At 47.2% G+C, this 22,628-nt stretch overlaps 9 protein-coding genes across 9 annotated transcripts; 4 read left to right on the forward strand and 5 right to left on the reverse strand.

Annotated features, from left to right (window-relative positions):
- Positions 1-1,673: 1,673 nt before the first annotated feature.
- Positions 1,674-3,797, forward strand: HD556DRAFT_1431929 (laccase; the record flags this gene model as incomplete). The annotated part of the gene is made up of 12 exons (XM_041305067.1): positions 1,674-1,798; positions 1,849-1,900; positions 1,952-2,020; positions 2,076-2,225; positions 2,276-2,360; positions 2,410-2,437; positions 2,490-3,198; positions 3,249-3,269; positions 3,321-3,469; positions 3,529-3,552; positions 3,610-3,671; positions 3,724-3,797. 12 exons carry the CDS (start codon positions 1,674-1,676, stop codon positions 3,795-3,797), a joined length of 1,548 nt encoding a protein of 515 aa, XP_041160725.1.
- A 314-nt stretch (positions 3,798-4,111) lies between these two features.
- Positions 4,112-6,210, reverse strand: HD556DRAFT_1442802 (thiamine pyrophosphate enzyme, N-terminal TPP binding domain-containing protein; the record flags this gene model as incomplete). The annotated part of the gene is made up of 6 exons (XM_041306515.1): positions 4,112-4,405; positions 4,464-5,368; positions 5,421-5,563; positions 5,617-5,719; positions 5,773-5,902; positions 5,959-6,210. The coding sequence occupies 6 exons, from the start codon at positions 6,208-6,210 to the stop codon at positions 4,112-4,114; spliced, it is 1,827 nt and encodes a 608-aa protein (XP_041160726.1).
- HD556DRAFT_1368664 (uncharacterized protein) lies at positions 5,958-6,643 on the forward strand. The gene has a single exon (XM_041302870.1). It carries the CDS (start codon positions 6,242-6,244, stop codon positions 6,482-6,484), a length of 243 nt encoding a protein of 80 aa, XP_041160727.1. The 5' UTR covers positions 5,958-6,241; the 3' UTR covers positions 6,485-6,643.
- A 285-nt stretch (positions 6,644-6,928) lies between these two features.
- HD556DRAFT_1291520 (NADP-dependent oxidoreductase domain-containing protein) lies at positions 6,929-8,841 on the forward strand (the record flags this gene model as incomplete). The annotated part of the gene is made up of 13 exons (XM_041299392.1): positions 6,929-7,208; positions 7,264-7,307; positions 7,355-7,405; positions 7,455-7,526; positions 7,575-7,675; positions 7,724-7,849; positions 7,900-7,914; positions 7,972-8,065; positions 8,124-8,210; positions 8,263-8,334; positions 8,391-8,445; positions 8,494-8,753; positions 8,810-8,841. The coding sequence occupies 12 exons, from the start codon at positions 6,929-6,931 to the stop codon at positions 8,616-8,618; spliced, it is 1,122 nt and encodes a 373-aa protein (XP_041160728.1). The 3' UTR covers positions 8,619-8,753; positions 8,810-8,841.
- Positions 8,842-9,165: 324 nt separating this feature from the next.
- HD556DRAFT_1431932 (major facilitator superfamily domain-containing protein) lies at positions 9,166-11,569 on the reverse strand (the record flags this gene model as incomplete). The annotated part of the gene is made up of 14 exons (XM_041305068.1): positions 9,166-9,219; positions 9,281-9,325; positions 9,346-9,423; positions 9,590-9,663; positions 9,797-9,826; positions 9,847-10,091; positions 10,144-10,187; positions 10,239-10,317; positions 10,371-10,421; positions 10,470-10,542; positions 10,597-10,614; positions 10,676-10,691; positions 10,714-10,843; positions 11,430-11,569. The coding sequence occupies 14 exons, from the start codon at positions 11,567-11,569 to the stop codon at positions 9,166-9,168; spliced, it is 1,077 nt and encodes a 358-aa protein (XP_041160729.1).
- Positions 11,570-13,847: 2,278 nt separating this feature from the next.
- On the reverse strand, positions 13,848-14,213 carry HD556DRAFT_1442806 (uncharacterized protein; the record flags this gene model as incomplete). The annotated part of the gene is made up of 2 exons (XM_041306516.1): positions 13,848-13,931; positions 13,986-14,213. 2 exons carry the CDS (start codon positions 14,211-14,213, stop codon positions 13,848-13,850), a joined length of 312 nt encoding a protein of 103 aa, XP_041160730.1.
- A 169-nt stretch (positions 14,214-14,382) lies between these two features.
- HD556DRAFT_418647 (isoprenoid synthase domain-containing protein) lies at positions 14,383-15,899 on the forward strand. The gene is made up of 4 exons (XM_041310544.1): positions 14,383-14,734; positions 14,790-15,269; positions 15,322-15,473; positions 15,525-15,899. The coding sequence occupies exons 1-4, from the start codon at positions 14,552-14,554 to the stop codon at positions 15,796-15,798; spliced, it is 1,089 nt and encodes a 362-aa protein (XP_041160731.1). The 5' UTR covers positions 14,383-14,551; the 3' UTR covers positions 15,799-15,899.
- A 287-nt stretch (positions 15,900-16,186) lies between these two features.
- HD556DRAFT_1527049 (uncharacterized protein) lies at positions 16,187-18,048 on the reverse strand (the record flags this gene model as incomplete). Its single annotated transcript, XM_041309330.1, has 15 exons — positions 16,187-16,522; positions 16,589-16,614; positions 16,673-16,713; positions 16,782-16,892; positions 16,942-17,040; positions 17,105-17,159; positions 17,214-17,290; positions 17,343-17,375; positions 17,439-17,469; positions 17,534-17,562; positions 17,619-17,715; positions 17,770-17,802; positions 17,853-17,872; positions 17,919-17,928; positions 17,989-18,048. 15 exons carry the CDS (start codon positions 18,046-18,048, stop codon positions 16,384-16,386), a joined length of 861 nt encoding a protein of 286 aa, XP_041160732.1. The 3' UTR covers positions 16,187-16,383.
- A 3,948-nt stretch (positions 18,049-21,996) lies between these two features.
- HD556DRAFT_1442809 (uncharacterized protein) lies at positions 21,997-22,490 on the reverse strand (the record flags this gene model as incomplete). Its single annotated transcript, XM_041306517.1, has 4 exons — positions 21,997-22,138; positions 22,201-22,226; positions 22,281-22,312; positions 22,385-22,490. The coding sequence occupies 4 exons, from the start codon at positions 22,488-22,490 to the stop codon at positions 21,997-21,999; spliced, it is 306 nt and encodes a 101-aa protein (XP_041160733.1).
- Between the last annotated feature and the right edge of the window lie 138 nt (positions 22,491-22,628).

Genomic DNA, 22,628 nt, shown 5'->3' on the forward strand with positions numbered 1-22,628 from the left:
ACCCCGAGATCAGGACAATTCCAGACTCGGTCACTCTGAATGAGACTGACCTACACCCCTTATATCTGCCTCCTCCTCTTTTGATCAAGGAAGATGGCGTAGATGTTAAGTTCCATCTGATTCTTGAGAAAAATGAGACCAATTTCAGCTTCCACATCAACGGTGTTCAGTGCACTTCAAATAGTGTCCCAGTTTTGCTGCAGCTACTGGGCGGTGATGTGACGGGTTCGAATCTGGCACCTCATGACTCTGTATACACTCTTCTGCGGGACAAAGTTCTTGGAACGCTGATGATCCCCCATGCTTCCCTGTGAGTCCTTCTCATAATCGCCTATGCATATGCCTTTGATTGACAACAGACCGACCCTTTAACAGCATCCATTCTACCTCTATGGGGTGCGTCTTCAGATATCATCTATGTATGTACATACAACAGATGGTTTACAGCTTCGCTGTCATTAGTTATAATTACCTTCACCCTGTCATGCACGATCCCGTGACTACTGGAGTTGATGACTATGTAATCATTAGCTTCATCACAGCTGATCTCGAAGATTGGTCCTGGGCTAATTTTACATTCCTTTGTATCATCCCCGATGACCGGACATGTACTGGATTTGCTATCAGTATTCTTAGTTGTGCTGGTACCTACCCGTGGGTTGCGCCGCCGATACTCGTGGTCCCTTGCTACCTTCAAGTTCCTTCATCGATCCTCAGAGGTATGCATCGATCGTCCTTACATCTCGTTCCGTCCCTAGCTCTGTAGAAATAGGAATACTCGTGACCTATTATAGTCTGCATCTTGACTACCTTCCTTTCGCAGATTACCCGGAATGATAACAGCGCCTCCGAAAAGTTGCAGACATCTCACCTGTCCTCGGTGGTCATCACGATTCACACCTTCGATCGTAAGGAGGTCGAACGCCTTCCATGCCACGAGTACTTGATGACAACAAGCCGCCGGAGTGTCATCCGACGAATCAAATCCCACTGATAAACAATGGTATGGCTCCCTGAACTACCGAGATATAATAAAACTTGACCTATCTATCACTTTCATCCTTTAGGTGTGTGTAATGTGTATTGGATGTGCGTCGACATCATGATAAGTGACGTGGTGCACGTGGCGGTTGCAACCAGCGTACATAAGTCGACTCTGCTGCCCACTCTCAGTTATCAAGCAACTACCACACAACTTATTGCCACTGCTCCACATTTGAAAACCCCGAAGCATTGTTCATCCTGGTGATGTTACTTCTTCATGCGATGCTAAGTTTTCATCTTTGTCGCAAGAACATTCCGAAGAGTCTGGAACCTTATTCCAACGCTTCGGGGAATCCATACGCCACTTGTAAACGCTAGCCAGCACCGAGAAATTCGCAAGATCTAAGAGCTTGTACTACCTCGTGCCGCTGAGGTGAGTATCATATGTAGTCTGAAGCTAAGTAGTGTTGTCGTTTCGTTCTACTATATATCCAACTTGATCAGTGCTGACTTACAGGTGGGAAGCCACTGGGACCATATCGCCACTGGAGATGGTTGCTTTATACTAGTCGACAACTTCGATCCACGGGCCCGGAAAAGAAGCAGGGCGAGGTCCAGATCCAAAAGGTGAATACAAAGTGCACTACTTAAGCAAAAGAATGTGCTGCATTTCGCTCATCCTCTGGGTCATGATTCAACACTATATATTGCTGTGCATTCTGACAAGTCTTCAGAGTTACGCCGTTACGATTGGTCCAGTTGCTGACCTAGTCATCGCAAATGCTCAAGTATCTCCCGACGGATTCCTCAAATCGTTAGTTGCTGTGTAATTTTCATCCTGCTTGATTACTGAGGTCATGGCAGGGCGGTTCTTGCTGGCGGCACTCTCCCCGGGCCTATCATTACGGGTCAGAAAGTGAGATTACTTTGTGTATACAAACTCTTGCTGATCTTATGTGCTTTTAAGGGGGACACATTCAAAATCAACGTGACCAATCATTTAAATGATGAAACAATGCTCACAAGTACCAGCATCGTAAGCACTAGTTGGTTGAAACATAGAGCATTTGATGATATTCTACCCCGGACAGCACTGGCATGGACTATTCCAACGCCATAGTAACCAAATGGACGGCGCAGCATTTGTGACGCAATGCCCGATCTCTCCTGGTCATTCTTTTCTGTACGAGTTCAATGCTGGCGAACAAGTAGGGACCTACTGGTACCACTCTCATTATGGAGTTTGTGTTTTGAGTTACTCACTTACAACCGATTACTGAACGAAACTCAGGTCCAATACTGTGACGGTTTACGAGGTGCACTGATTATCTATGACCCACAAGATCCGTACCGCTTTCTGTACGATATTGATGATGGTCAGTGAGCCAGACAAAGTGAAATATCAGTTCTGACACCTAAGCGAAGAGTCTACGGTCATCACGCTGATGGACTGGTAAGCCAAAGCCAACGGTTCTTTCGAATGGTTGACTCAGCTCCATTTTCAGGTACCATGTACCATCTCCTCAAGTCCAGAGACAGGTGGTTCCAGACTCGGTGCTTATCAATGGTATCGGAAGTTATCCAGGAGTGCAAGACACACCTTACGCCATCATCAACGTTCAGCCATACAAGCGATATCGATTCCGCTTACTGAACATGGCGTGCAAGCCCAACTATGTTTTCTCGATCGATGACCATAAGCTTATCATAATCGAAGCTGATGGTCAATACGTCGAGCCGCTCGCAGTCGACTCTATCCAGATTTACGCCTCACAGAGGTACTCCTTCATTCTTGAAACAAATCGGCCTGTCGACAACTATTGGGTGCATGCGGTCCCCAACTTAGGTATAAGCTCCATGGCCATCTTACGATATGCAGGCTCTGCCGATGCAGACCCTGAGATCAGGCTAACTCCAAACCCGGTCGCTCTACAAGAAACTGACCTACACCCGTTGTATCCATCTCTGCCTATGCTGCTTCAGGAAGACGGCGCAGCCATCAAGCTGAATATCGTTCTTGCACAAAATGAGACCAATTTCAACTTTCTTGTCAACGGCGTGCAGTACACTTCTCCTAGTATCCCTTTCCTACTACAGTTGCTGAACGGTGATGTGTCGACTTCTGAAATGGCACCCAATGGTTCCATATATTTTCTACCAAGGAACAGGGTTATCGAAATTTCATGGATTCCTGATTTAGCCCCAGCACGACCTGTAAGTCCCAAAACCACGTAGCTGCATGCCCTCTACTGAAACTTCAACAGCATCCATTTCACCTGCACGGGGTACGTCTTACACATCATCTATGCACACCCGTACTAATAAACGATTCTTAGCACAAATTCGCTGTCATCAGAAGTGCGGGCAGTAGCAGATACAACTACATCAACCCCGTATTGCGCGATACAGTGAACACCGGCTTTATTGGCGACTACGTGACCATCCGGTTCATCACTGATAACCCTGGGCCGTGGCTGTTGCACTGGTAAGCATCGTTCGTGATACCTCATCGTCGATGTTGATGTCTTTGGGACTTTTGTGTAGTCATATCGATTGGCATCTATACTCGTGAGTTACTTGTTTCTTTTGCGGAGCCTGGATGGACTTTGATTTGTATGAGCGTAGCGGGATGGCTTTGGTGTTTGCAGAGGCTTCTCAAGATGTGGCGGCTTCGCAGCCTCTCAGTGGTGAGTACATTGCACCACAGACTATCAGAGCTGGTCTGATGATCATCGGTAGATTCTTCGAAGCAGCTCTGTCCGATATATTATAGCCTTCCTCAACAAAATTTCTCTCTGCCACCTTCAAACTGATGGATGCGATTGTCTTGCGAACTCTGAAACACCAGACACTCGTTTAGAGACACTTCAATGTTCTCGTAGAGATAGAGAGATAAAATTTTGGCTGTTCTAAGAACGCCTATCATTTATTGCAAAGTGTTAATTCATGTAGTAAAAATATACCGACAGTCAATCTATAGAGGTCGCACATCATCTAGCGACGATGGGACGCCCAGTGTATTCATGACATTCGTTACATTCTAGGGGTATAAGCGCAAACCCAACCAACCAATTTTACAGCGTGGACCCGATAGCAACCAGCGCACCTGAGTCTGTATCCTCGCCACTCAAATACTCTCCAATACACACTCCACGATCGCACACCGCCGCTCTTCGACCACAATTCGCACAGCTTCCGTCATCGTCTCCCACAGGGAATCACCCGCAGCGACACGTTTTCCCCACGCCCACCCCCCAGTCGCAGCTACTGCGATACCCACATAGTCTGGCATATCAGGCCCAAAGCCCACTGTAAGCTGATTTCCAGTGACCTTGGAGCCGTGCCCCTCGGGGTGCACACCCAACATGGAGAGTTTTGGTGATTTCCAGCCTCCGTTGTTCAAAACGATGGTCAGGAAGGGCTGTCATTCAATGCGTCCTCAGAACTCATCACTCAAAATATTAGTAAGTGACACTCACCGTTTCATACCGCCTCGCCATCCAGAACGCACTGCTGGGTGCCCCAAACAAGAACGTACCATCACCCACCACACTCACTACCAGTTCGTACCCCACCTTCCCTGCACCCTTGCCTGCATTTACCCCTCCTAGAACCGCACCGATTCCTGCACCTAATGCCCAGCCGAGTGACGAGCCGCCGGAGCTCAACATGCCCAAAGGCGTGTCAGGATGCAGATGTGACCATGAAAGCGGGTAGTTACTGATAGTCTCGTTCAGGTAAAGTGTACTCGCTGGATGCGGGACCTTATTCTCCACCGCCGTACGCAGAGCCCCAAAGATGCGCGAGGGCAGATACGGCACATTCGGTTCGGACATGACTGCCTCCGCGTTACGCATGTCTGCGATGAACGCATCGTGAATCGCTTGTATGCTCCTAGAACGCGTATAGTATCCCGTCGCTGAGCCTGTGCTCCCGGAGTTCAGGAGTTGGAAGAGCGCGACTTCAGCGTTGGCACGGGAAACAAGCTCTGCAACGCCGGCGACGTGATCCATGCCGATGGTTTCTTTGAGAGGGTCGCCAGAGTCGATTACGAAGATGCGGGCGTCATCGCTGGGGCGCTCGGGGTTGCCTCGACTGTCCTTGTTTATTGGGATCCATGGTACCTCTGCATCGATTACGAGGATCACGTCTGCTGTGCTGAGCAGCGGGGTGTGTGTGCCAGGTGCGAGGAAAGAAACGCCCACGAAGAATGGATGCGAGAGAGATACGTTGGTGGCGCTGGGGCAGGTCACAAATACAGGAATAGCCATCAGCCGGGAAAGCATCTCTAAGGCGCCGACGGCTGCAGGATTCCGTCCAATGTATGACGTGATGATAAGTGGGTTGTTTGCCTGAGCCAGGGCGTCACCAATTACGTTCACGGCTGCAAGCACGATAAGTAACATCCAGTGCTCTCACTTACTATGGTAATTTACCTGAGGGAGAGAGTGCACTTGGCTCGATCGAAGGCCATTTGTAAAGAGATGCTGAAGAGCTGAAAAGTGATTCATCGATCTCCTTCTCCAATACCTCTCTGCGCGCCCAAAGATATACTGGTCCTTTTGGTTCGCTTGTAGCACTGGGGTGCACATTTTAGCCAATCTCGAGTTCGAATGAACCAAAGGAGCTTACATTTGGAGGGCACGTCTGACGAGGTGAGGTATATTTTCGGGTGCGTTAATCTGTGCAGTGAAACGCATGTATTGCCTGACAATGGCAGGTTGGTCGGGTACGTCTACGCATAAAGAATCTGAGGTCTATCTTCAACCAATCAAGTGGGTAACTTACCTTGCATCCAATGAATCCACTCGTTCCTTGACCCCTTCAACTCTCCTTCCATAGTAGACGGGGATGCCCCAGCAAACACCAGGATGGGAACTCTTCCTTTACTCGCATTATGAACGGCACCAGCAAGGGCCTATCACAAAGTGTTTGACGGCAATCTCCTAGAATGCCGAGCATATAGGCACTAACCTGAGTTCCGACATCAACATGTACAATGACTGCGGCGGGCGTATTCGTAACCTGTGTAAATGCTTGTGCCGCGCTCAACGCAGCCATTTCATTAGGGCAAGTGATTATTTCGACAGCGGTATTGCCATGGTCGGCGCGTTGGCGTTGGAGGTCTTCGAGGAGTGCAGGGTGATCAGAGCCCCAGTTTACGAATGCGTGGGTGATGCCGACCTGGGCTAGAGTGTGGAAAAAGAGAGAAGATGTGGTGTACATTATGGGCAACGATGGAGGGCAGCACTAGATCATGAAGTACAGGTGTGTATTATATATAGTGCTGACTATCCTGGGAAGTAGCATGGGATATGATGCACTTTCCTGGATTGACAAGCCGCACAAGCGCAATGCTGTGCGGAAAGTCGAGAACTCCAGGTTAGATGGGTGGGAGATGAATACACAGTACTTGACGGATAAGAACTATTCAATAGATGACGATGTCGTATCAGGTTCAGCTTTTTTCGGGTTAGCAGATGAAGGATATACAACGTAGTAGAAAGAATGCGTTCATGCTGACTCCGACAGCCAACCTCAAGGTTTGACTTGTCACTTGACCTGGTCCGAACTCGACAAGATCTGGTGGATTAATCAGAAAACAGCTCATTTACTCGCAAGACGATGTAACGCACGCATTATCCCTTCAAGAACGCCCTGCAAGCCACTGTCGACGTGTAGAACAATATCTGCAGCCCTCCACTCTGACCGATCATCTCACAATACAAATGATAGTCTCATCCACCATGCAAGTTCCTGTATTCAATAATGGAAAAGACAGAAAGCGACGCGGGAAGATGATGATCGAAAATGGTATGACGCACGGCCGCCTTTAGCAGTCACGCGAAGTGCTTCCGCGGACTCGGAATCCGTTCCGTGCTTATATACATGACATATATCATCCAGGCGTGAACTCCTGAGGCCCACTGAGCCACGTCAAACCATGTCGTTCTCACAGAAATATCACCAACTCCCCACATTCGATAAGGATGCTGGAGATCACGAATCTCTCCAACGTAAAGACCCGCGCAAAAGGAGGTCTCCTTTCCTCGTCATCGCCATCATTATGTTTTTGGGTGCTTCCATCCCTTGTATGAGGATGGCCAGGTCTAGGGCCTTCTTGTCTGCTTGCAATGGCCCGCAGCGTAACTCTTCTACACTGGCTAATCTGCCCTCTCACTATACCTTGCCATCGGGAGATAAGATCCCCTCAGTTGCGTTGGGTACGGCAGCGATAAATGCTTATCAAGTTCGTGTTAAACTAATCATTTATTACAGGTGTATGGCAGGCTAGCCAGGGGGAAGTCGGAAATGCTGTAAAGGTACGTACCCTACACTTCCTCGAGTACTTACGCTCACGTGCTTTTAGACCGCTTTGTCGACCGGCTATAGACACATCGATGGAGCCTGGATTTACCGTGTACGTCCGAGTCCCTTATCGCGACGAACCTCTTTGACGATAGTTGCAGAACGAAGAAGAAGTCGGTCAAGCTCTTAAAGCGAGTTCTGTACCTCGTGAAGAGCTCTGGCTCACGTCAAAGGTAGTATCTTCGATTCAATCAGTTGGGTCTCTCGCTGAATGGCAACAGCTTTGGAACACTTTCCACGCGCCTGAGGACATTGAGGCTGCGCTAGACCAATCGCTTACCAAGCTTGGTACCGATTATCTTGACTTGTACTTGATTCACTGGTGAGGTGGTTATTCACCAACTTGAGCATTTTCCTGATTCCCAACAAGGCCTGTCGCATTCAAGGAGGGAACCACTGTTTTGGACGAGGATCTTACTGCCGATCCATATCCTACTTGGCAGAAGCTCGAAGAGCTTGTAGACAGGGGTAAAATAAGGAACATCGGTATCAGCAAGTGAGTTCCATCTATATCGAGTCGAACGGGTGCTGACATCTCACCGATAGCTTCAATATCAGAAGGTTCGAATGATTTATGGTTTAAATCAACCTTGTTGAAATCCATCGTTTGCAATTCAGGATCCAGAATCTGACCGCGAACAATCTGAAGTACCAGCCAGCTGTCAATCAAGTCGAACTCAACTTTTGGAACCCTCAACCCGAACTATTGCAGGTATGTTTCCAGTTCAGACATCTAGACGCTTGTGCTCGAGTTCATGAGCAATCCGTAGTGGTCGAAGGAGAACGGGCTTCTTCTCGAGGCGTACTCTCCCCTGGGCAGCGACAAGCAAGTCGGAAAGTCTCTTTCTGTCCCTGAGGTACCATTTCACCTCACGAAGACGAGACTCCGTCGTCTGAATACACTTACAGGTTAAAGACATCGCATGCAAACTTGGGATCACCCCGGCTCAGGTTATCATCTCGTGGAGTGTCCAGCGCGGCGTATGTCGATATCTCTGTAGCATCATGTCATAACTCATCTTCCCAAACCTCGACAGACGATCGTCTTACCGAAGAGCGTGACACCTTCTCGCATCGCAGAGAACCTTGCAGGTGAGAAAGCCCAAACTTTCATGAGGCAGTATCACTCACTCCAACCAGTATTTGAACTCCCCCAAGAAGACTTTGAGAGGTTGGAGACAGCGGCAACTTCGCACACTCCGCAGAGGGTGGTCAACCCGAGCGCGGGTTGGAAGTTGCCTTTCGATGTGTTTGATGGGCAGTGAAGCATGTGTGGGCTGTTGCTTGATCAACGATTCTTACTACTATGCTACGTCTAGGCTAGCGTTGCTAGCAATAGGCCAATTAGCAATCTGCTGTCCATCTAGCACTGCTGAAATGCGAAAATAGTGCAAGTTCACCTGACAGGTGCAATATTTTAGACCCTTCTGCAAGGGAAAGCTGACGGTCCACTTACCGGCTCGGGTTTCCGAGTCCTCAATTATATCCTACAATTGAGGATTAACAGGCTAGCTTGAGGATCATGTTGGAACGTCCCACCGGCCGAAAGATGACATAGCTACAAGCACCAGGTAGGGCGACTACAGAAGCTCTGCGTCAGCATCTTGAATTATCATTGAGTTTTGAGGCGCGAGGTACATATATACTATGATTTCCGAGTTCAAGCTCAGGCGATTGGGTGCAGTTTCTTGTAATTGACATGTACATAAAGGTGCGATGCCATGATACCACCCTGGTCCTGTTATCAATGAGTAGGTGCCACGAATAAGAACCCTAACAATGAACGTACAGAGGGATTACGCATGCTTAATGTTACGAAACATATCTGAGGTCCCTGTTTTGCCTACCCGTCAAATCTAGGAATTCCTAGTAAAGTTAAGGTATAAGCCTTGTATATAAACGGTCATCATCAATTCGGAGAACCCACCTTGTCGACCTTAACTTCTACACGCTTTCCATCCTCGGTGATTCTCTCGATCATTCATCGTCAACAGGCTCAGCATCACGGATCTTGTTCTCTCGGACGAGAACGGCACGGATGATAAGGAGAAGTACCGGACAGACGACTTCCTAGAGTCACTCGAAGAATAACCTACCGCGGCTTGTATTGTGTCTTCCACATGAAGGGGCCAGCCGAGTTGCCAATGCAGTATGCTGAGAGCATGATGGCGTTAGTAACAACCTGCAGGTAGATTTTAACTTGAGGAATAACTTCAACAAGTTACACATCACCTACCTTCTTCGTATGACCAGTAGTCACATCATCAAGCCACGACAACGACAGGACGAACCCAGGCACACAGACCACAGCTATGAAGCAATGAGTATACACACTCACACCAGGCATCAAACGCACTCAGGTACTGACCGATCAGAAGTCCGGTCTAATATCGTGTGATGAGCGATATTGAAGGCAACTAGGTAGATCGCGGAAGTAAGCCACATACCCGATTCGACCAAGGAAGTAAGTTGACTAGCAAGATGCCCAACCACGCTGGTAAATAGCACCAACATATGCTCTGGAATTGGGCCGTCGTGCAGCGAGCCGAACACCAGTAAAGATTGTCAAGATTTCAACGATACCAGGAACACAAGACAATAGAGTCGTCTGTAGAGCGCTAAATCCGAACGAAGCGAGGATGAGCGCCTGCTGGTTTGTCAATGAGTTAGGCACATAGTCCAAAGCCGAGAAGAGGGCGAAGAGCCATGTCTTGGGGTCGGTCAAGGCTTCAATCATCCTAGCGATGTTTATGTGAGGAATGAAAGATCACAATTGCATAGGATACGTACTGCTCCATCTTGAAGTGTTTGTTTTCCGCCCCCGTTTGGTTTTCCTGCGCTAAATGTAAAACAAGGAATAATACGAATTCGTTTAACACGCGTACCTTAATGCGCTGCACAGCTTTCGCCCGCTCGTCAAGAGTTAGGAACCAGGCATTAGTAGGCGAGTCAGGAAACAAGAACCTTCATCCGGTGGTGTCTTAATTGAAGGGAAAACTAAAAACCTCTATACTCACCAGAATGAAACAGCAAGAATCAACGTAATTAATACAGTGATGATCATGAACCTGCGATCTATCAGAAAGAGCATGGTGTAATAAAAGGGAATGCCCGACCATTGCCACGGTTGAAAGCCTTTGGTATTGATATGCAAAGTACCACAGCTGATGAAACCAGAAATGATTTGTGCTAGAGTTTGCTAGCTTAGGCGGCAACATCAAGCATCGCATTTTGTATGCGCACCAGTGCCATTCATCAGAACTAGGTTCCGCGTGCGCGCTTAATTAGTTGGTTTGGCAATCATGTGTGTATGAGAACTTACACCAATAACGTAGGGTCTGTTCCGTCCGAGTGTAGTACAATCAAGAATCCGGCAGTGATCGACCCCTTACATACACCTACTAGCAACAGGCGCACAACAAGAAGCCCAGCAAAGTTTTTGCATGCTGCATGACATGCAAGTGCAACTGCCCAGACGAAGATATTGATACTGATGCATGCTGTCATCGAAGTTCATATTGATATGTGTTTGAAGCCTACCTCATCCTTTCCTGACAGGGAATCTTTGAAGGGCAAGATTCTGGGGATACTCGAAGACGGGATAACTGAGATAGAACATTGTGCCAAGCCTGGAAGGTACATGAGGCCCATGGAAGATCGAGTGGTGTATATCTTCTCACCAATTGTACCTGAAGATAGTTCAGCATCAGGCTCAAGCGTCAACTCCAAGATAAGAACAGCTTACTCATTCGTGGTCAGATGCATGGCCTTCTTGATAACACAGAGTCAGTGCCGGATTGGCTAGTCTTGATACACGACCATTACTGAATTCCAAGGATGGCCGCAGAACCTAAGGTTGTCTTGTCCATGAATTGGACGCTGTGCGCGAGTGAGCGCTGATTCGAGTCAACATACCAGTAGAGAACTGGACCGCGATTATCAGACGCGATCATCATTGATTCAAACAATAGTTGACTCACCACACGTCAAAGGCATGATATGTCCATCGATCTTCCTCCTGGAACAAAATCGTACGATGTTGAATCGTTGATGTGCACACAGTCTTAGCAACACACCTTATTCTCAAAGCCTCATCGGGATCAAGAGTGGAGGTCAAACCAGCGACGAGCTGAGCACCAGTGTCAACACCTTTAGTCGACACAAAAATCCCTGCATGTTTATGGTCCTGGAGTATACCGGAGGATTCCAAACTCATTTTGAGACTCCGGAGGTGAACGTGTAGGTGAACTGTGGATTCAGGAAGAACTTACGCCGGCCCAGATCTGAGACCACGTGTGACCATACCAGCTGCGCATCTGTCTGGTGGCATTACGAGCGAACACTATCATCACCACGACCTTGTAGTGCCAATTTACAACCCCAATTTGTTATTCTCACCACACTATGCGCAAATAATGCTGGCGGAGTCACTCTCTTGACGCTGAGTTGCTAACGGTTAGACCGAGGTCACGGGTTTACATAAATTATGTAAACCACGTTAGCACAAGTCCGATTTGGTTACTATTAGGGACGCTCACACCTGGGAGCTTACGGTTTATTTTTCAAGCTTCGGGGCACGTAGTCTTTGCGCTGACCTCAGATAGCACGAGCTCGTCGTGGTCGGCGACGTGCGGTTGGACGAGCGAGAAATGTGTGCCATCATCGATCCTGAAAACAACTAGAGATGTGCATTGTGCCCAGTGCCCACTGGGACACATTTTTCATGAGACACGCTGTCCTACAGGGAAAAACGGGCTCCCGCCAGAAAAGGTGTGCCTCGTGGGGCACGCCATTTTCATCAGGAGGGCAGGAACCGGGTCTTCAAAGCACCGAAGAAGCACTTTTGTTGTTGATATTCTAGCGAGTAGATCACTGCCACCGAATGACTCCTGTCCGGTGGACTGTTTCGCCGGTCAGATCCACTCACACTGACTACACATACTTAGTACTTGTGTCCTGTCCGATGACCTTCCCCATCTCGCCACATGACCTCACTATCCCTTCCGCTTGGAACAGTCTTGCCAATTTTATGCTCCATATTTCTGCCTTGTCATCCTCATCTTGTCAGCCATGTGCTATCTGTGCGGTGTGTACCGTTTGCTAGGTCACATAACCGGAGCGAGCCTTCATTCTAAATTGCGATCCGTTCGACACGCAGGTACACAGAAACCTCTTGTGATAGAATAATTCTATACAGGCTTTTCATCTACGAAATGACACATTGAATCTTGTTTTTTTCGGACGATAAGGTGGGCGGTGTAACATTGAGACCTCCAGCGCCGACCATATCTTCTCTAAAAATAAATGTATGCTGACAATCACGCTAAGAAATATGATACGAGACCATGCTGGGATCTTTTCAAGTGCCAGACTTGGCTTTCCATTGAAATCGAGAACGATAAGCTGTATTCCTTCTATATGGCCCGACTACGAGACGCTACCATTTTAAAATGAAGTTTCACATCAAATAGAAGGCGACACACGTGAACAGCGACATCGAGTATCTCCCGTTCATCCGGTTTTATTGTTAATAACGTTGTTAATGAAGCAAAGTTAGTAAACCTTGACATGCTTTAGTAGCGCCTGCGTCAGCGTTGCACAGTAAGGTACGCATTCTTGACCGGTCTATCCTGAATGGACATGGTGTGTAAGAGAGGAACCGCAGCACCCTCTGGATGTAGCATCATATCTTATGATCATAGAGGTCGGTCATAGGTAATTCAATACTTTTGCTTGTGACGCCCGAGAACCTCACCTCGGGCGCTCCACTGATATACCCAGGCTGGTGGCGTAATAAGCATCACCTGCTCTTAAGTCTCTTCCGTCTATCCCGTTATCTGGATGTGTACTCTACTATCTTGATAATTTTGACCACAGTAGACATATTTTCAGTTAAAGATGATCAGAGCGAATTTTTTTTGCTTCAGAGTGTGGTCCTTTGGGGTCATAGACCCTATGTTGGACATCATGCGTCTCGTCATCAGCTGTCTATCGTAAGAGCGAAGTTATCGATTTCACACTCACCGCAGTTTCACAACTAGACCAACTCATCGAGCTCGCATGCTCGTTGTCATTGACATTCGCGGACTTGCAATATGTGAGTTTATGTTTCTCGATGTAGTTTCGGACTGGCAATACGTAAGTTCATATTTTCTCAGCCACTACATCCTTCTCAATTCTGCAGCGTTCTTCCGACTCCGGCACCTTATGGACTTCGGGTACAGCATCAGAGAAGTTTTTGCAGTATTTAGGTGAACTATGCCGTCTATGAGACCTTCCAAAGTTCATCTCTATAAGGTATGGTATGATTTATATTTGACTAGCTGAACCAAGCCACTCTTATCAGTTTATCTCAACGGTATAGGCTCGAACAGATCTTGTCGTCCAATGCAGACATATCGGTGGAGTTACAAAATTTTGTAGTCATTTCGCTGACTTGGCTCGTATTCTGCTTCCAAGGCTGTGAATGAGGCCTATAAATATGCGCTCGGAAGTCACTGATGAAGCTTGAGCGCTTGAGCAGGCAGGACATCCATAGCGACATGGAATAAAAGTGGAAATATAGTATGTTCTTTTTGCTAATATGATACTTGTTAATCTTATGAAATCGCAGATAGATGTATATCACATACCTCCCATAAACGAATGACATCGGTTGTGCGTTCAGCTGCTTCAAGTAGTATACCTGCCTCTTCATAACGAGAAAACTCATACTCGGCATCTTTCTTGTCCAGTTCGAGTTCCTTGCGCAAGCGTTCCTCTGTGGATTCCAGTGTTGGGGACCGTACCACTGGTTCAGAGACAATGATGGTTGGAGTCGGAGGGATAGCGCTATTAGTAACAAAAGATGAGTGCCGCATAGTTACATTGAGGCTGTTCGTGCGGCCAAATCCAGCAGATACTAAGAACCGAGAGGCTATTGCTGTCGAGTTGGTAAGCACATACTGTGATACTGAGGGTATGCCAGATAGTTCCAGTCAGGTCTGTGTCTTGCCGACTCTAATGGACATACGAAACGAAGTCATCTGCACCCAAAAATCGCATCATCCATAGTATGGCCTGGGGCCATTCACAGGGGATTACGATGTATCAAATCTATTGTAAATCTCGAACCCGACGAGTTGGAACGAATTTGGTTATTTCCGAACCGAATCGAGTTCAACCACATCGAGTTTAACTCGCCTCGACGGCAACACTAATGTCACCGGGACGAATAGTCAAACATTATAACCGACACGATCATCTTGATCATGCTCGGCTAATGGGATATAAGTATGGAGTGCATGAAACACATTCCAATCATTCTCTCACTAAATCTCCTGTTTGCCAGCTTCTCGCAATGTCAACTAACACACACTCCATATCCACTTTCGATGGTGGTGTCCGTATATCCCCTCTACCACGTTGTCACGCCCTGAATGTTCTCTTGAATATAGGTCCTAGCAAGCATCCGCCAGTCCATCGCTGATTTTCTTCGGCGTTGCGGTTTGAAATACATGGACGTCACAATCGACGAAGCATATCACTCTGAATGCTACCAGGAGGCAATCAACCGTGGCTTTCCGATGGACGGGGAATATTCCATCCGCGAATACATGGACGTTGGTGTGGCCATGGCGTCCAACGCTTACACCCACCTTCCTGATGCAGCCAGGATGTGGATGTGCCTGTTCACTGCTATCGCCACCCGCATCGATGACAAGGTGGTCAGGGGCGAAGACATGATGGATGTCTACCATTTCAACGAGCGGTTTGTGAGCTGCCAACCACAGGGTGATCCAATCCTGAACGCACTCGATGTGATCTTGCGTGAGATCGCTAGTCTTCATTCCCCGCTGGTATCGAGTCTTATCACCGTGTCCACGCTCAACTTTATGTGTGCAAACTGCCTTGATTTTGAGACTCAAGACATGCAGGTATGGTTTATATCTGAATCACGAATTGATTATATTTTGACCTGTATTGTAGATCTCGCCCAAAACTCCCTTGTACCCAGAGTATTCCAGGCTTCTAGGAGGCTTGGTGGATGGATATGTCTTATTTATCTTCCCTTCCATGCTCCCAACCCCAGATTACATTCAATGCATGCCGGATCTAAGGACTGTCGTGAACCACACAAAGTAAGTACATCGATCACTTCCTGTCAGGCTTCCTAACCTGCCGTCATTCAGTGATATACTATCTTACTACAAGGAAGAGATGGAAGGTGACAACGCAAACTACTTGTCGCTCATGGCAGCCTCTCGTACCTCCACCAAACAGGATGCTCTGTGCGAACTGATCGAGAAAACTGTACAAGCGCATCACAATATCCTTGAATGCCTCAGACCTGGTTCAGAGGCCCGTGATGCCTACATCAGTTTTTTCGAAGGATATGTCAAATTCCATGTTGCCTTGAAAAGGTACAAGCTGAAAGATATCATGGCAGAGATGTCCTCTTATTGATGGATGTTTATTCCCCTCGGTATGATACTTTCCGACTTTCTACGTTGATCACCATATCTTAACTTGGCTACTTGTGCAGCTGCGCCCTCGGGCTGTCCGTCAGTGGGGGTGTTACTTGACTTATTTTCATATACTTTGCTCGCTTTGTACGTTCTTCAGGCTTAGGGTGTTACTAGTATACAACGTTGGATTGTTATTTTTGTTACCACTTGCTCTGAGTTGCGCTGCACCTCAAGTTCCATTGCAGACCCATTTCGTACCTTTTCACCATATCATCTCTGCTGTAATTGTAAATGAACGTTAAATTATAGTGTTTAGAATGTTTTTGTGAGCCCAGCAGTATGATATTCATTGCTGTCAGGCCGTACTTCTGGCTCTAACATGTTCAGTCCTGTTTCATCAATCCGCCTACCGCTGCTCACACTGAAAACTTGACACCCAAGATGTTGAATAGAACTAAAGGTATCTCCCGCCCCAAGTAGGTAGTCCTATAGGATAGGCCAAGCGTCTAGCGAAACTCTACTAAACCCCGTACAATACACACTTCGCTGAACGAACGACACCGAGTAAGCTAGCAGTAAGGTGTCACGTCGTACACTCCGGAGGTGACATGTCAGACATAGGAATTTGCATGAGTGCATCAGACCCGTGTGATTGTCGCTTCATCTGCCAAAGATGGCGGTGCATACGCGTGGCGAGGATCGCAAGGATGATGAACTGAAAACTGTAAGCGAATATGCGTTTCAGGCATTGTTAGCAGAATTGCGCAGAAGGTTGTGGGGGTGCATACTCGTGCAATATGGCGTGGTAGGAGTACTGGGTGTGCGAAACATCAACGACTCAAACATTAAATGCATTTAGGAGATATACGCACATGGAGGAGCAGCGATGTGAATATATTTGCCACTGAGAACACTTCAGGAAATAGAATGACCATGGATGAGCAGGAAAAACGGGGGGGGGGGGTGGAAGTGTCAACTCACAAAGACCACACGTATAATAAAATATGTTATGATTCAGCAGGACAATGTACAGACGGCTTGGGTTTTGTCGCCAACTCTGTATGGCACGTATGAGTGTGAGGGTCATAAGTCCTGGAAAGTATCTGTCAGCGTGTCCGTGTACTTGCTCCTGGTCACTCACCCAGTTCGAATGCGCACAGGAGAAGAAATGGTATGAAGAGCTGGAGACTACTCGAGCTCTGGTAGCACCCCGTGATACCGGGGATAGCACTAATTGCATCTGCAGGAGTGGACAGAATTGTTGAATGGTAGTGGAACGCCAGGGAAGAAAGGAGAACGCATACATGTTGCGGGAGCAGTAGTGGCGAAGGTAATACCGATGGAGGCTCCGAGAAAAGTCTGGCTGATGCATCAGCAACTAATTTGGATGTGGCTAGTGAATGTTGGACTCACGAAAGCGGTAACAAGAATGGCTGCAAGCAATATTCTATTGTTGTTCCAAAGCGCACATGTTCTTAAGATGAAAAAGCCTGGATGGATCAGATCAGGGACGTGCATATCTTAGGGATGAAGGTTAGATACATTCGGAGCAAACGCCTAATAGTATATCGAGCCCTGTGAGAGGAAGTGGGCTGCACTCAGCAAAGCTGTGCATAGATAGATGTACCATGCACGTACCTGAGCAGATATTGTCCAACACCCGGCATTTCTGGCGAAGTGATGCGGTAAGTGAGATTCATCTCTCATTGAGTCTCCACAGCGTGTTCACGTACACCTGGGGTTTCATTTGGGATAAAACTCACTGCGTGACAACGTGTTGGTTCATTATCAGGCGATGTACGACAAAGCTAGACGTACAATATAGATTTGTGGCGAGAAGCAGAAAGGGGACATATCGTGTAGCGATATAGAGGCCTTTTGCCTTGGTCCAGTGCGACACAAGCAAGAATCTCCACTTTGAATACAATCAACATCAGATCTGGGGCGTATCACGGAACAAGCACGTTACCTCTTCATGAAGTGAACAAGCATAATTGTAGGTCTGAATAAGCAAGTTTAACAGTAGAGGAGAACTCATCGGGACAACCTCACCCAGAATGTAGTTATCGAAACTGGGCTGCATTAAGACGATAAAGATCGAGTTCAGACAGGACGCACTGTATATGTACTGATGCACACATAGATTGCTTAATATTACCCGCCTCGTATCGACAAAAAAGAAACGCACCTGGAAGAACTGCAAACTCGTCGCTGCTGCGATATCGTCAGCCGAATAGTCCGTCTCCATCCCGCCGGGTCGTTCAAGAGGTGGTCGTGAACGGGTTTACCGCCCCCTTCTAGACTGAACTCTAAGAACTTATATACCTATACAGTTAGGTAATGGACAGTTCAATCCGGAAAGTCGCGTGTGCTTCTTGTACTTGTCCCTGCTTCTGAAATAGCCACGTTCAAGTTGGAGGGACCTGGCTTTCAAAGCTCGAGATCAATGAAACTCTTCCAAGTACTCGGCCCTCATTAGTTTTTTTTCGTGGAAGGTGATCGTTACGCTCAACGTTTGACCGTAACCAACCATGATTGACGCTGAGCTGTCAAGTTATAAGCAAGATGCAGTGCAGACAGTACGTACTGGGTCACGAGTTCATTCATATGCGAAGGTTAGGACCTATAAATCCGCAAATTCTGGAGCGTTGTACTATCAAATACGGAAACATTGAAGTCGCGAGTTTCCTTTGATAGATGACTCAGAGGTGTCACAGGAACGTTGAAGTGATCGATGCCCGTTTGTTTCAGAAAGTCTGGGAATCCGAATTTCCGGCAGTCTCCGTCCGGCTGCGTGCGGGTCTGTCCGGATCCGCCTGTGCACAACTTGTCAGTTCTTAACGTCGCGTCATACAATGAGCTCAATTTTACGACTTGTTACCGTCTCGAATACATCAAATCAGCGATCTTTCAGCCTGGCCTGGCCTGACGATTACAGCTTTGTGTAGCTGCAGATATGGTTTGGCCTTTCAGATGGGCTTTTTGCCTGTCCTTCAAGTTCTCGTGCACTGGGCTGGCCGGCTTTCTACTAGCAGCTTGCCTACCAATCATTTGGCTCAACCAGCTTTCAGGTGTTAATTTCTGTGCCTGCCTGCCAATGGACTCAACCATAGACCTTGCAGATTCTATATTTTCACTCATGACACATGCAGGTATCTCTGAAATAGTCTGGACCAGATCTGTGAGGGCTGCAGCTGTGACGTTTCTGTAGTTTCGTTAATGTACTAGTGTCATACTCTATTGCATACAAAATATCATACTTGGGAGCCGGACAGACCCAGCCGGACTCGGCCGGACGGACCCGGAAATTCGAATTCCTAGATGCCCTCGTTTGTTTGGCAACAGTTTTGAGACCAAATAACGAACACAGCCAAGTAAGCCTAAAGGCCTAATCTCCCAGTCACGGTTGAACCAACATTTCATTGACAGGTCAGATACACCTTTAACTTTCGGTCTCTGCACCTGATTGAAAGACTAAGAACCATCGTGTACCCGTCCAACGCTGCACACCACAGACTCATCCTATAAATTAAGCACGTAACAAAACTCTATCAAGCCCACCCCACCAATCATCTTGTATGGTCCAAGCCTGGCTCCATGAACAACACCAAATAAACCACAGGATACGACATCACGCTGTGGGATTTACAAATGAGATGTCGGATATCGAAACGAGGGCGCCAGTAGAGTCGTGTAGATGTTGATTCACCTGCCAGAGATGGAGGTGCATGTGCGTGGCTAAGATTGCAAGAATCACGACCTGGAACCTATACATAGGTGTACATTTCGGGGATTATCAGTAGGAATACCCAGCAAGATGCGGAGGTGCATACTCATAGGACCCGTTGTAGTCAAAGTACTGGGGCGCAGAACATCAATGGCTCGATCATAAAGGGCATTTAATAGATTCACGCACATGGAGGATCAGCGATGTGAATATTTTCGTTAACGAGAACACTACAGGAAAGAGAATGATCATGGATGAGTACGGAAAAACGGCTCATACGAGTGTTCACTTACAAAGACCGCATGCATAATAGGATACATTATGATTCACCAGGACAACGTACAGACGGCTTGTGTTTGTCCGCCAGTCCTGTATGGCACGTATGAGTGTAAGTATCAGGAATCCTGGGGAGAATAATGTTAGCGCGTGTTTGTACATACACATGCTCCTGGTTACCCACCCAGTTCGAATACAGAAAGGAGAAGGTATAATATTAGGGGTTGGTAACTGGTCGAAGTCTGGTACTAGTACCCTGTGATTCCCGGGATCGGGCTAGTCGCACCTGTGAAAGTGAACGGAATGTTTTAGTGGTTGTGGAACGCCAGACAGAGGGAAAGTGAGAGCGAGTACATTCTGTGGGGAGGAGAATGGCGAAGGAAATGATGAAGAATGTTGCAAGAAAAGTCTGGTTGATGCGTTTACCACTAGCTTGGGTATGGTGAGTAGATTGAGAACTCACAAAAGAGAAACACAGCATGGCTGCAAGCAAGATTCTATTCTTGTTCCAGAGCACATATGTTCTGAGAATGAAAAAACCTAGATGAATCCGATCAAGAAACACACACATATAGTACGGGGATATGAGATACATTCGGAGGAAACGACTAATACTAGGTCAAGACCTGTGACAGAAAAATAGTAGCCTTCGGCAAGGACGTACATACATGGGTGTGCCATGCACGTACTTGATTCAACACTGGCCGCAATCCGGAATGCCTAACGAAGTCATGCAATAAGTTGTGTGTTCTCATTAGTTGAACCGCACCACATACTTCTACGCTGTCATTCGATCGGGTAAGGCCCACTGAAAAGTGTTAATTCATCATCGGGGTGATATTTACTGGAACGGAACGCACTATATAGATCCATGGCGCAAATGATCAAGGAGAGGAATCGTGTAACAACATAGAGGCCTTTCATCTTGGTCCAATGCGATCGAAGCAAAAATGTCCACTTTGTACAACAATCAAAACTGGGGTTTATCATAGAACAAGTGTATTACCTCTTCGTCAAGTAAACATGCACAATCATAGATCTGCAGGTGGATAAGCGGGTTTGACAGCGGAAGTAAATGAATTAAAATGAGCCTACCAAGAATGTAGCCATTGACGTTGAACTGTGTTAGTACAAATAATATGGGGTTCAGACAGTACGCACTGTACATGTACTGATAGTACATGACTTTTCAATTATGATTCATCCTTATGTCGATAAGGAGACACACCTTAGTGAACTGCAAGCTCCTCGCTGCTGCGATATCGTTGGTCGAATACTCCATCTAGAGGTGAAAAAAATGAGTTTCGTACACACATCATGCGCCTTTGTACTAATTCTTCTTAATGAGCTGTGAACCCATCAAGGTGCCGTGGTCGTGATGGAACGTTTCAACTGTTGGTAATACGAAAGTACGTATATACGTACGCTGATGGCCAGTCTCGGACTCGGATGCATAGCCTCCGCAATGAGTCTAAACAATTTTTTTTTTTTAAAAACATGGCATTAGCAGCGGTTCACTTGTATGTTTTCACTCAGCGTGTGTTCTCACCGAGTTGTATTATTGTCTTGTAGCTCGTATACACTTGTACTTACAGAATGAGCAGCCTTGCATGAGTCGCCTGGTCCCCGTTGTTGGACACGTTGCTGAGGTGCTGACTCCTGCTGAGAGTTCCGGGTCCCGGTCGGGGTGCAAAGCCCAAGCTGCGGCGTGTATACTTGCCAGAGGCATGTATATATGGACGTTGACTAACGCGATTGTTCTTCGGAATAATCCTGCATAAATAAACGTAAGTGAGAACGTTGACGTGAGTGTGCTCCCGTTCCTTGTTCGGTCAGGCCGTAATGCCACAGCGGCACCCTGCCTTAACTTTGACATAAACCCCTCCTTCTCCATATGAGCAACCATCCATGGCTGTGTGTGATCAGGCCGAATGCCTTGGATCATGTGCAGCAAGAGCAGAATTAAATTATCCTTGAACGTGGCTCTAGCACGCTCAAATTCTGGATCTCCCCGCCGCTGCTTACAGTGAAAAATATAGGTGTTAAATAGCCAAATGCTCTTACCATCCCGCGACAGACTCATCTTATAACTGAAGCACGTGACAAACTCTACCAAGCCCACCCCCACCAATCATCTGGTACAGTCCAAGCCTCGCTCCATGAACGGCACAGAATAAGACACAGAATAAGACATCACAGCATGGGATTTGCAAATGAGATGTCAGACATTGGAATGTCCACGAGGCTGCTAGTAAAGCCGTGTGGATATCGGTTCGTCCGCCAGAGATGGAGGTGCATGCGTGTGGCGAGGATTGCAAGGATCATGAACTGAAAACTATGTGTGTACGTGTCGGGTATTGTTAGTAGGAACACGTAGTAGGATGTGTATTTGCGTACTCGTATAACACGCTGTGGTAAGAGTACTGGGACAGAACATCAATGCGCAGTCAAAAAGGGTATTTGATGGATTCACGCACCTCGAGGAGCAGCGACGTGAATATGTTCGCTACTGAGAACACTTCAGGAAAGAGAATGATCATGGATGAGTACGGAAAAATGGCATGTAAGAGTGTTAACTCACGAAGACCACATGCATAATAGGATATGTTGTGGTTCACCAGGATAACGTATAGACGGCTTGTGTTTGTCCGCCAGTCCTGTATGGCGCGTATGAGCGTGAGTATCATGAGTCCTGGGGAGAATACCTGTCAGCGCGTGTGTACATATAGATGCTCCTGGTTACCCACCCAATTCGAACACGGAAAGGAGAAGGAATGGTATGAAGTACCAGAAACTAGTCGAACTCTGGTAGCACCCCGGGATTC

The sequence above is a fragment of the Suillus plorans genome, assembly GCF_016647745.1.
Source record: "Suillus plorans strain S12 chromosome Unknown HD556scaffold_25, whole genome shotgun sequence".
Classification (NCBI taxonomy): Eukaryota; Fungi; Basidiomycota; class Agaricomycetes; order Boletales; family Suillaceae; genus Suillus; species Suillus plorans.

Excerpts from the sequence above, each read along its gene's own strand:
- HD556DRAFT_418647 (XM_041310544.1), top strand. The coding sequence starts at position 14,552 with ATGTCACCGGGACGAATAGTCAAACATTATAACCGACACGATCATCTT. Across the intron at positions 15,270-15,321 it reads TTGAGACTCAAGACATGCAG|ATCTCGCCCAAAACTCCCTT; the intron begins GTATGGTTTATA and ends CCTGTATTGTAG. Across the intron at positions 15,474-15,524 it reads ACTGTCGTGAACCACACAAA|TGATATACTATCTTACTACA; the intron begins GTAAGTACATCG and ends GCCGTCATTCAG.
- HD556DRAFT_1368664 (XM_041302870.1), top strand. The coding sequence starts at position 6,242 with ATGAAGTACAGGTGTGTATTATATATAGTGCTGACTATCCTGGGAAGT.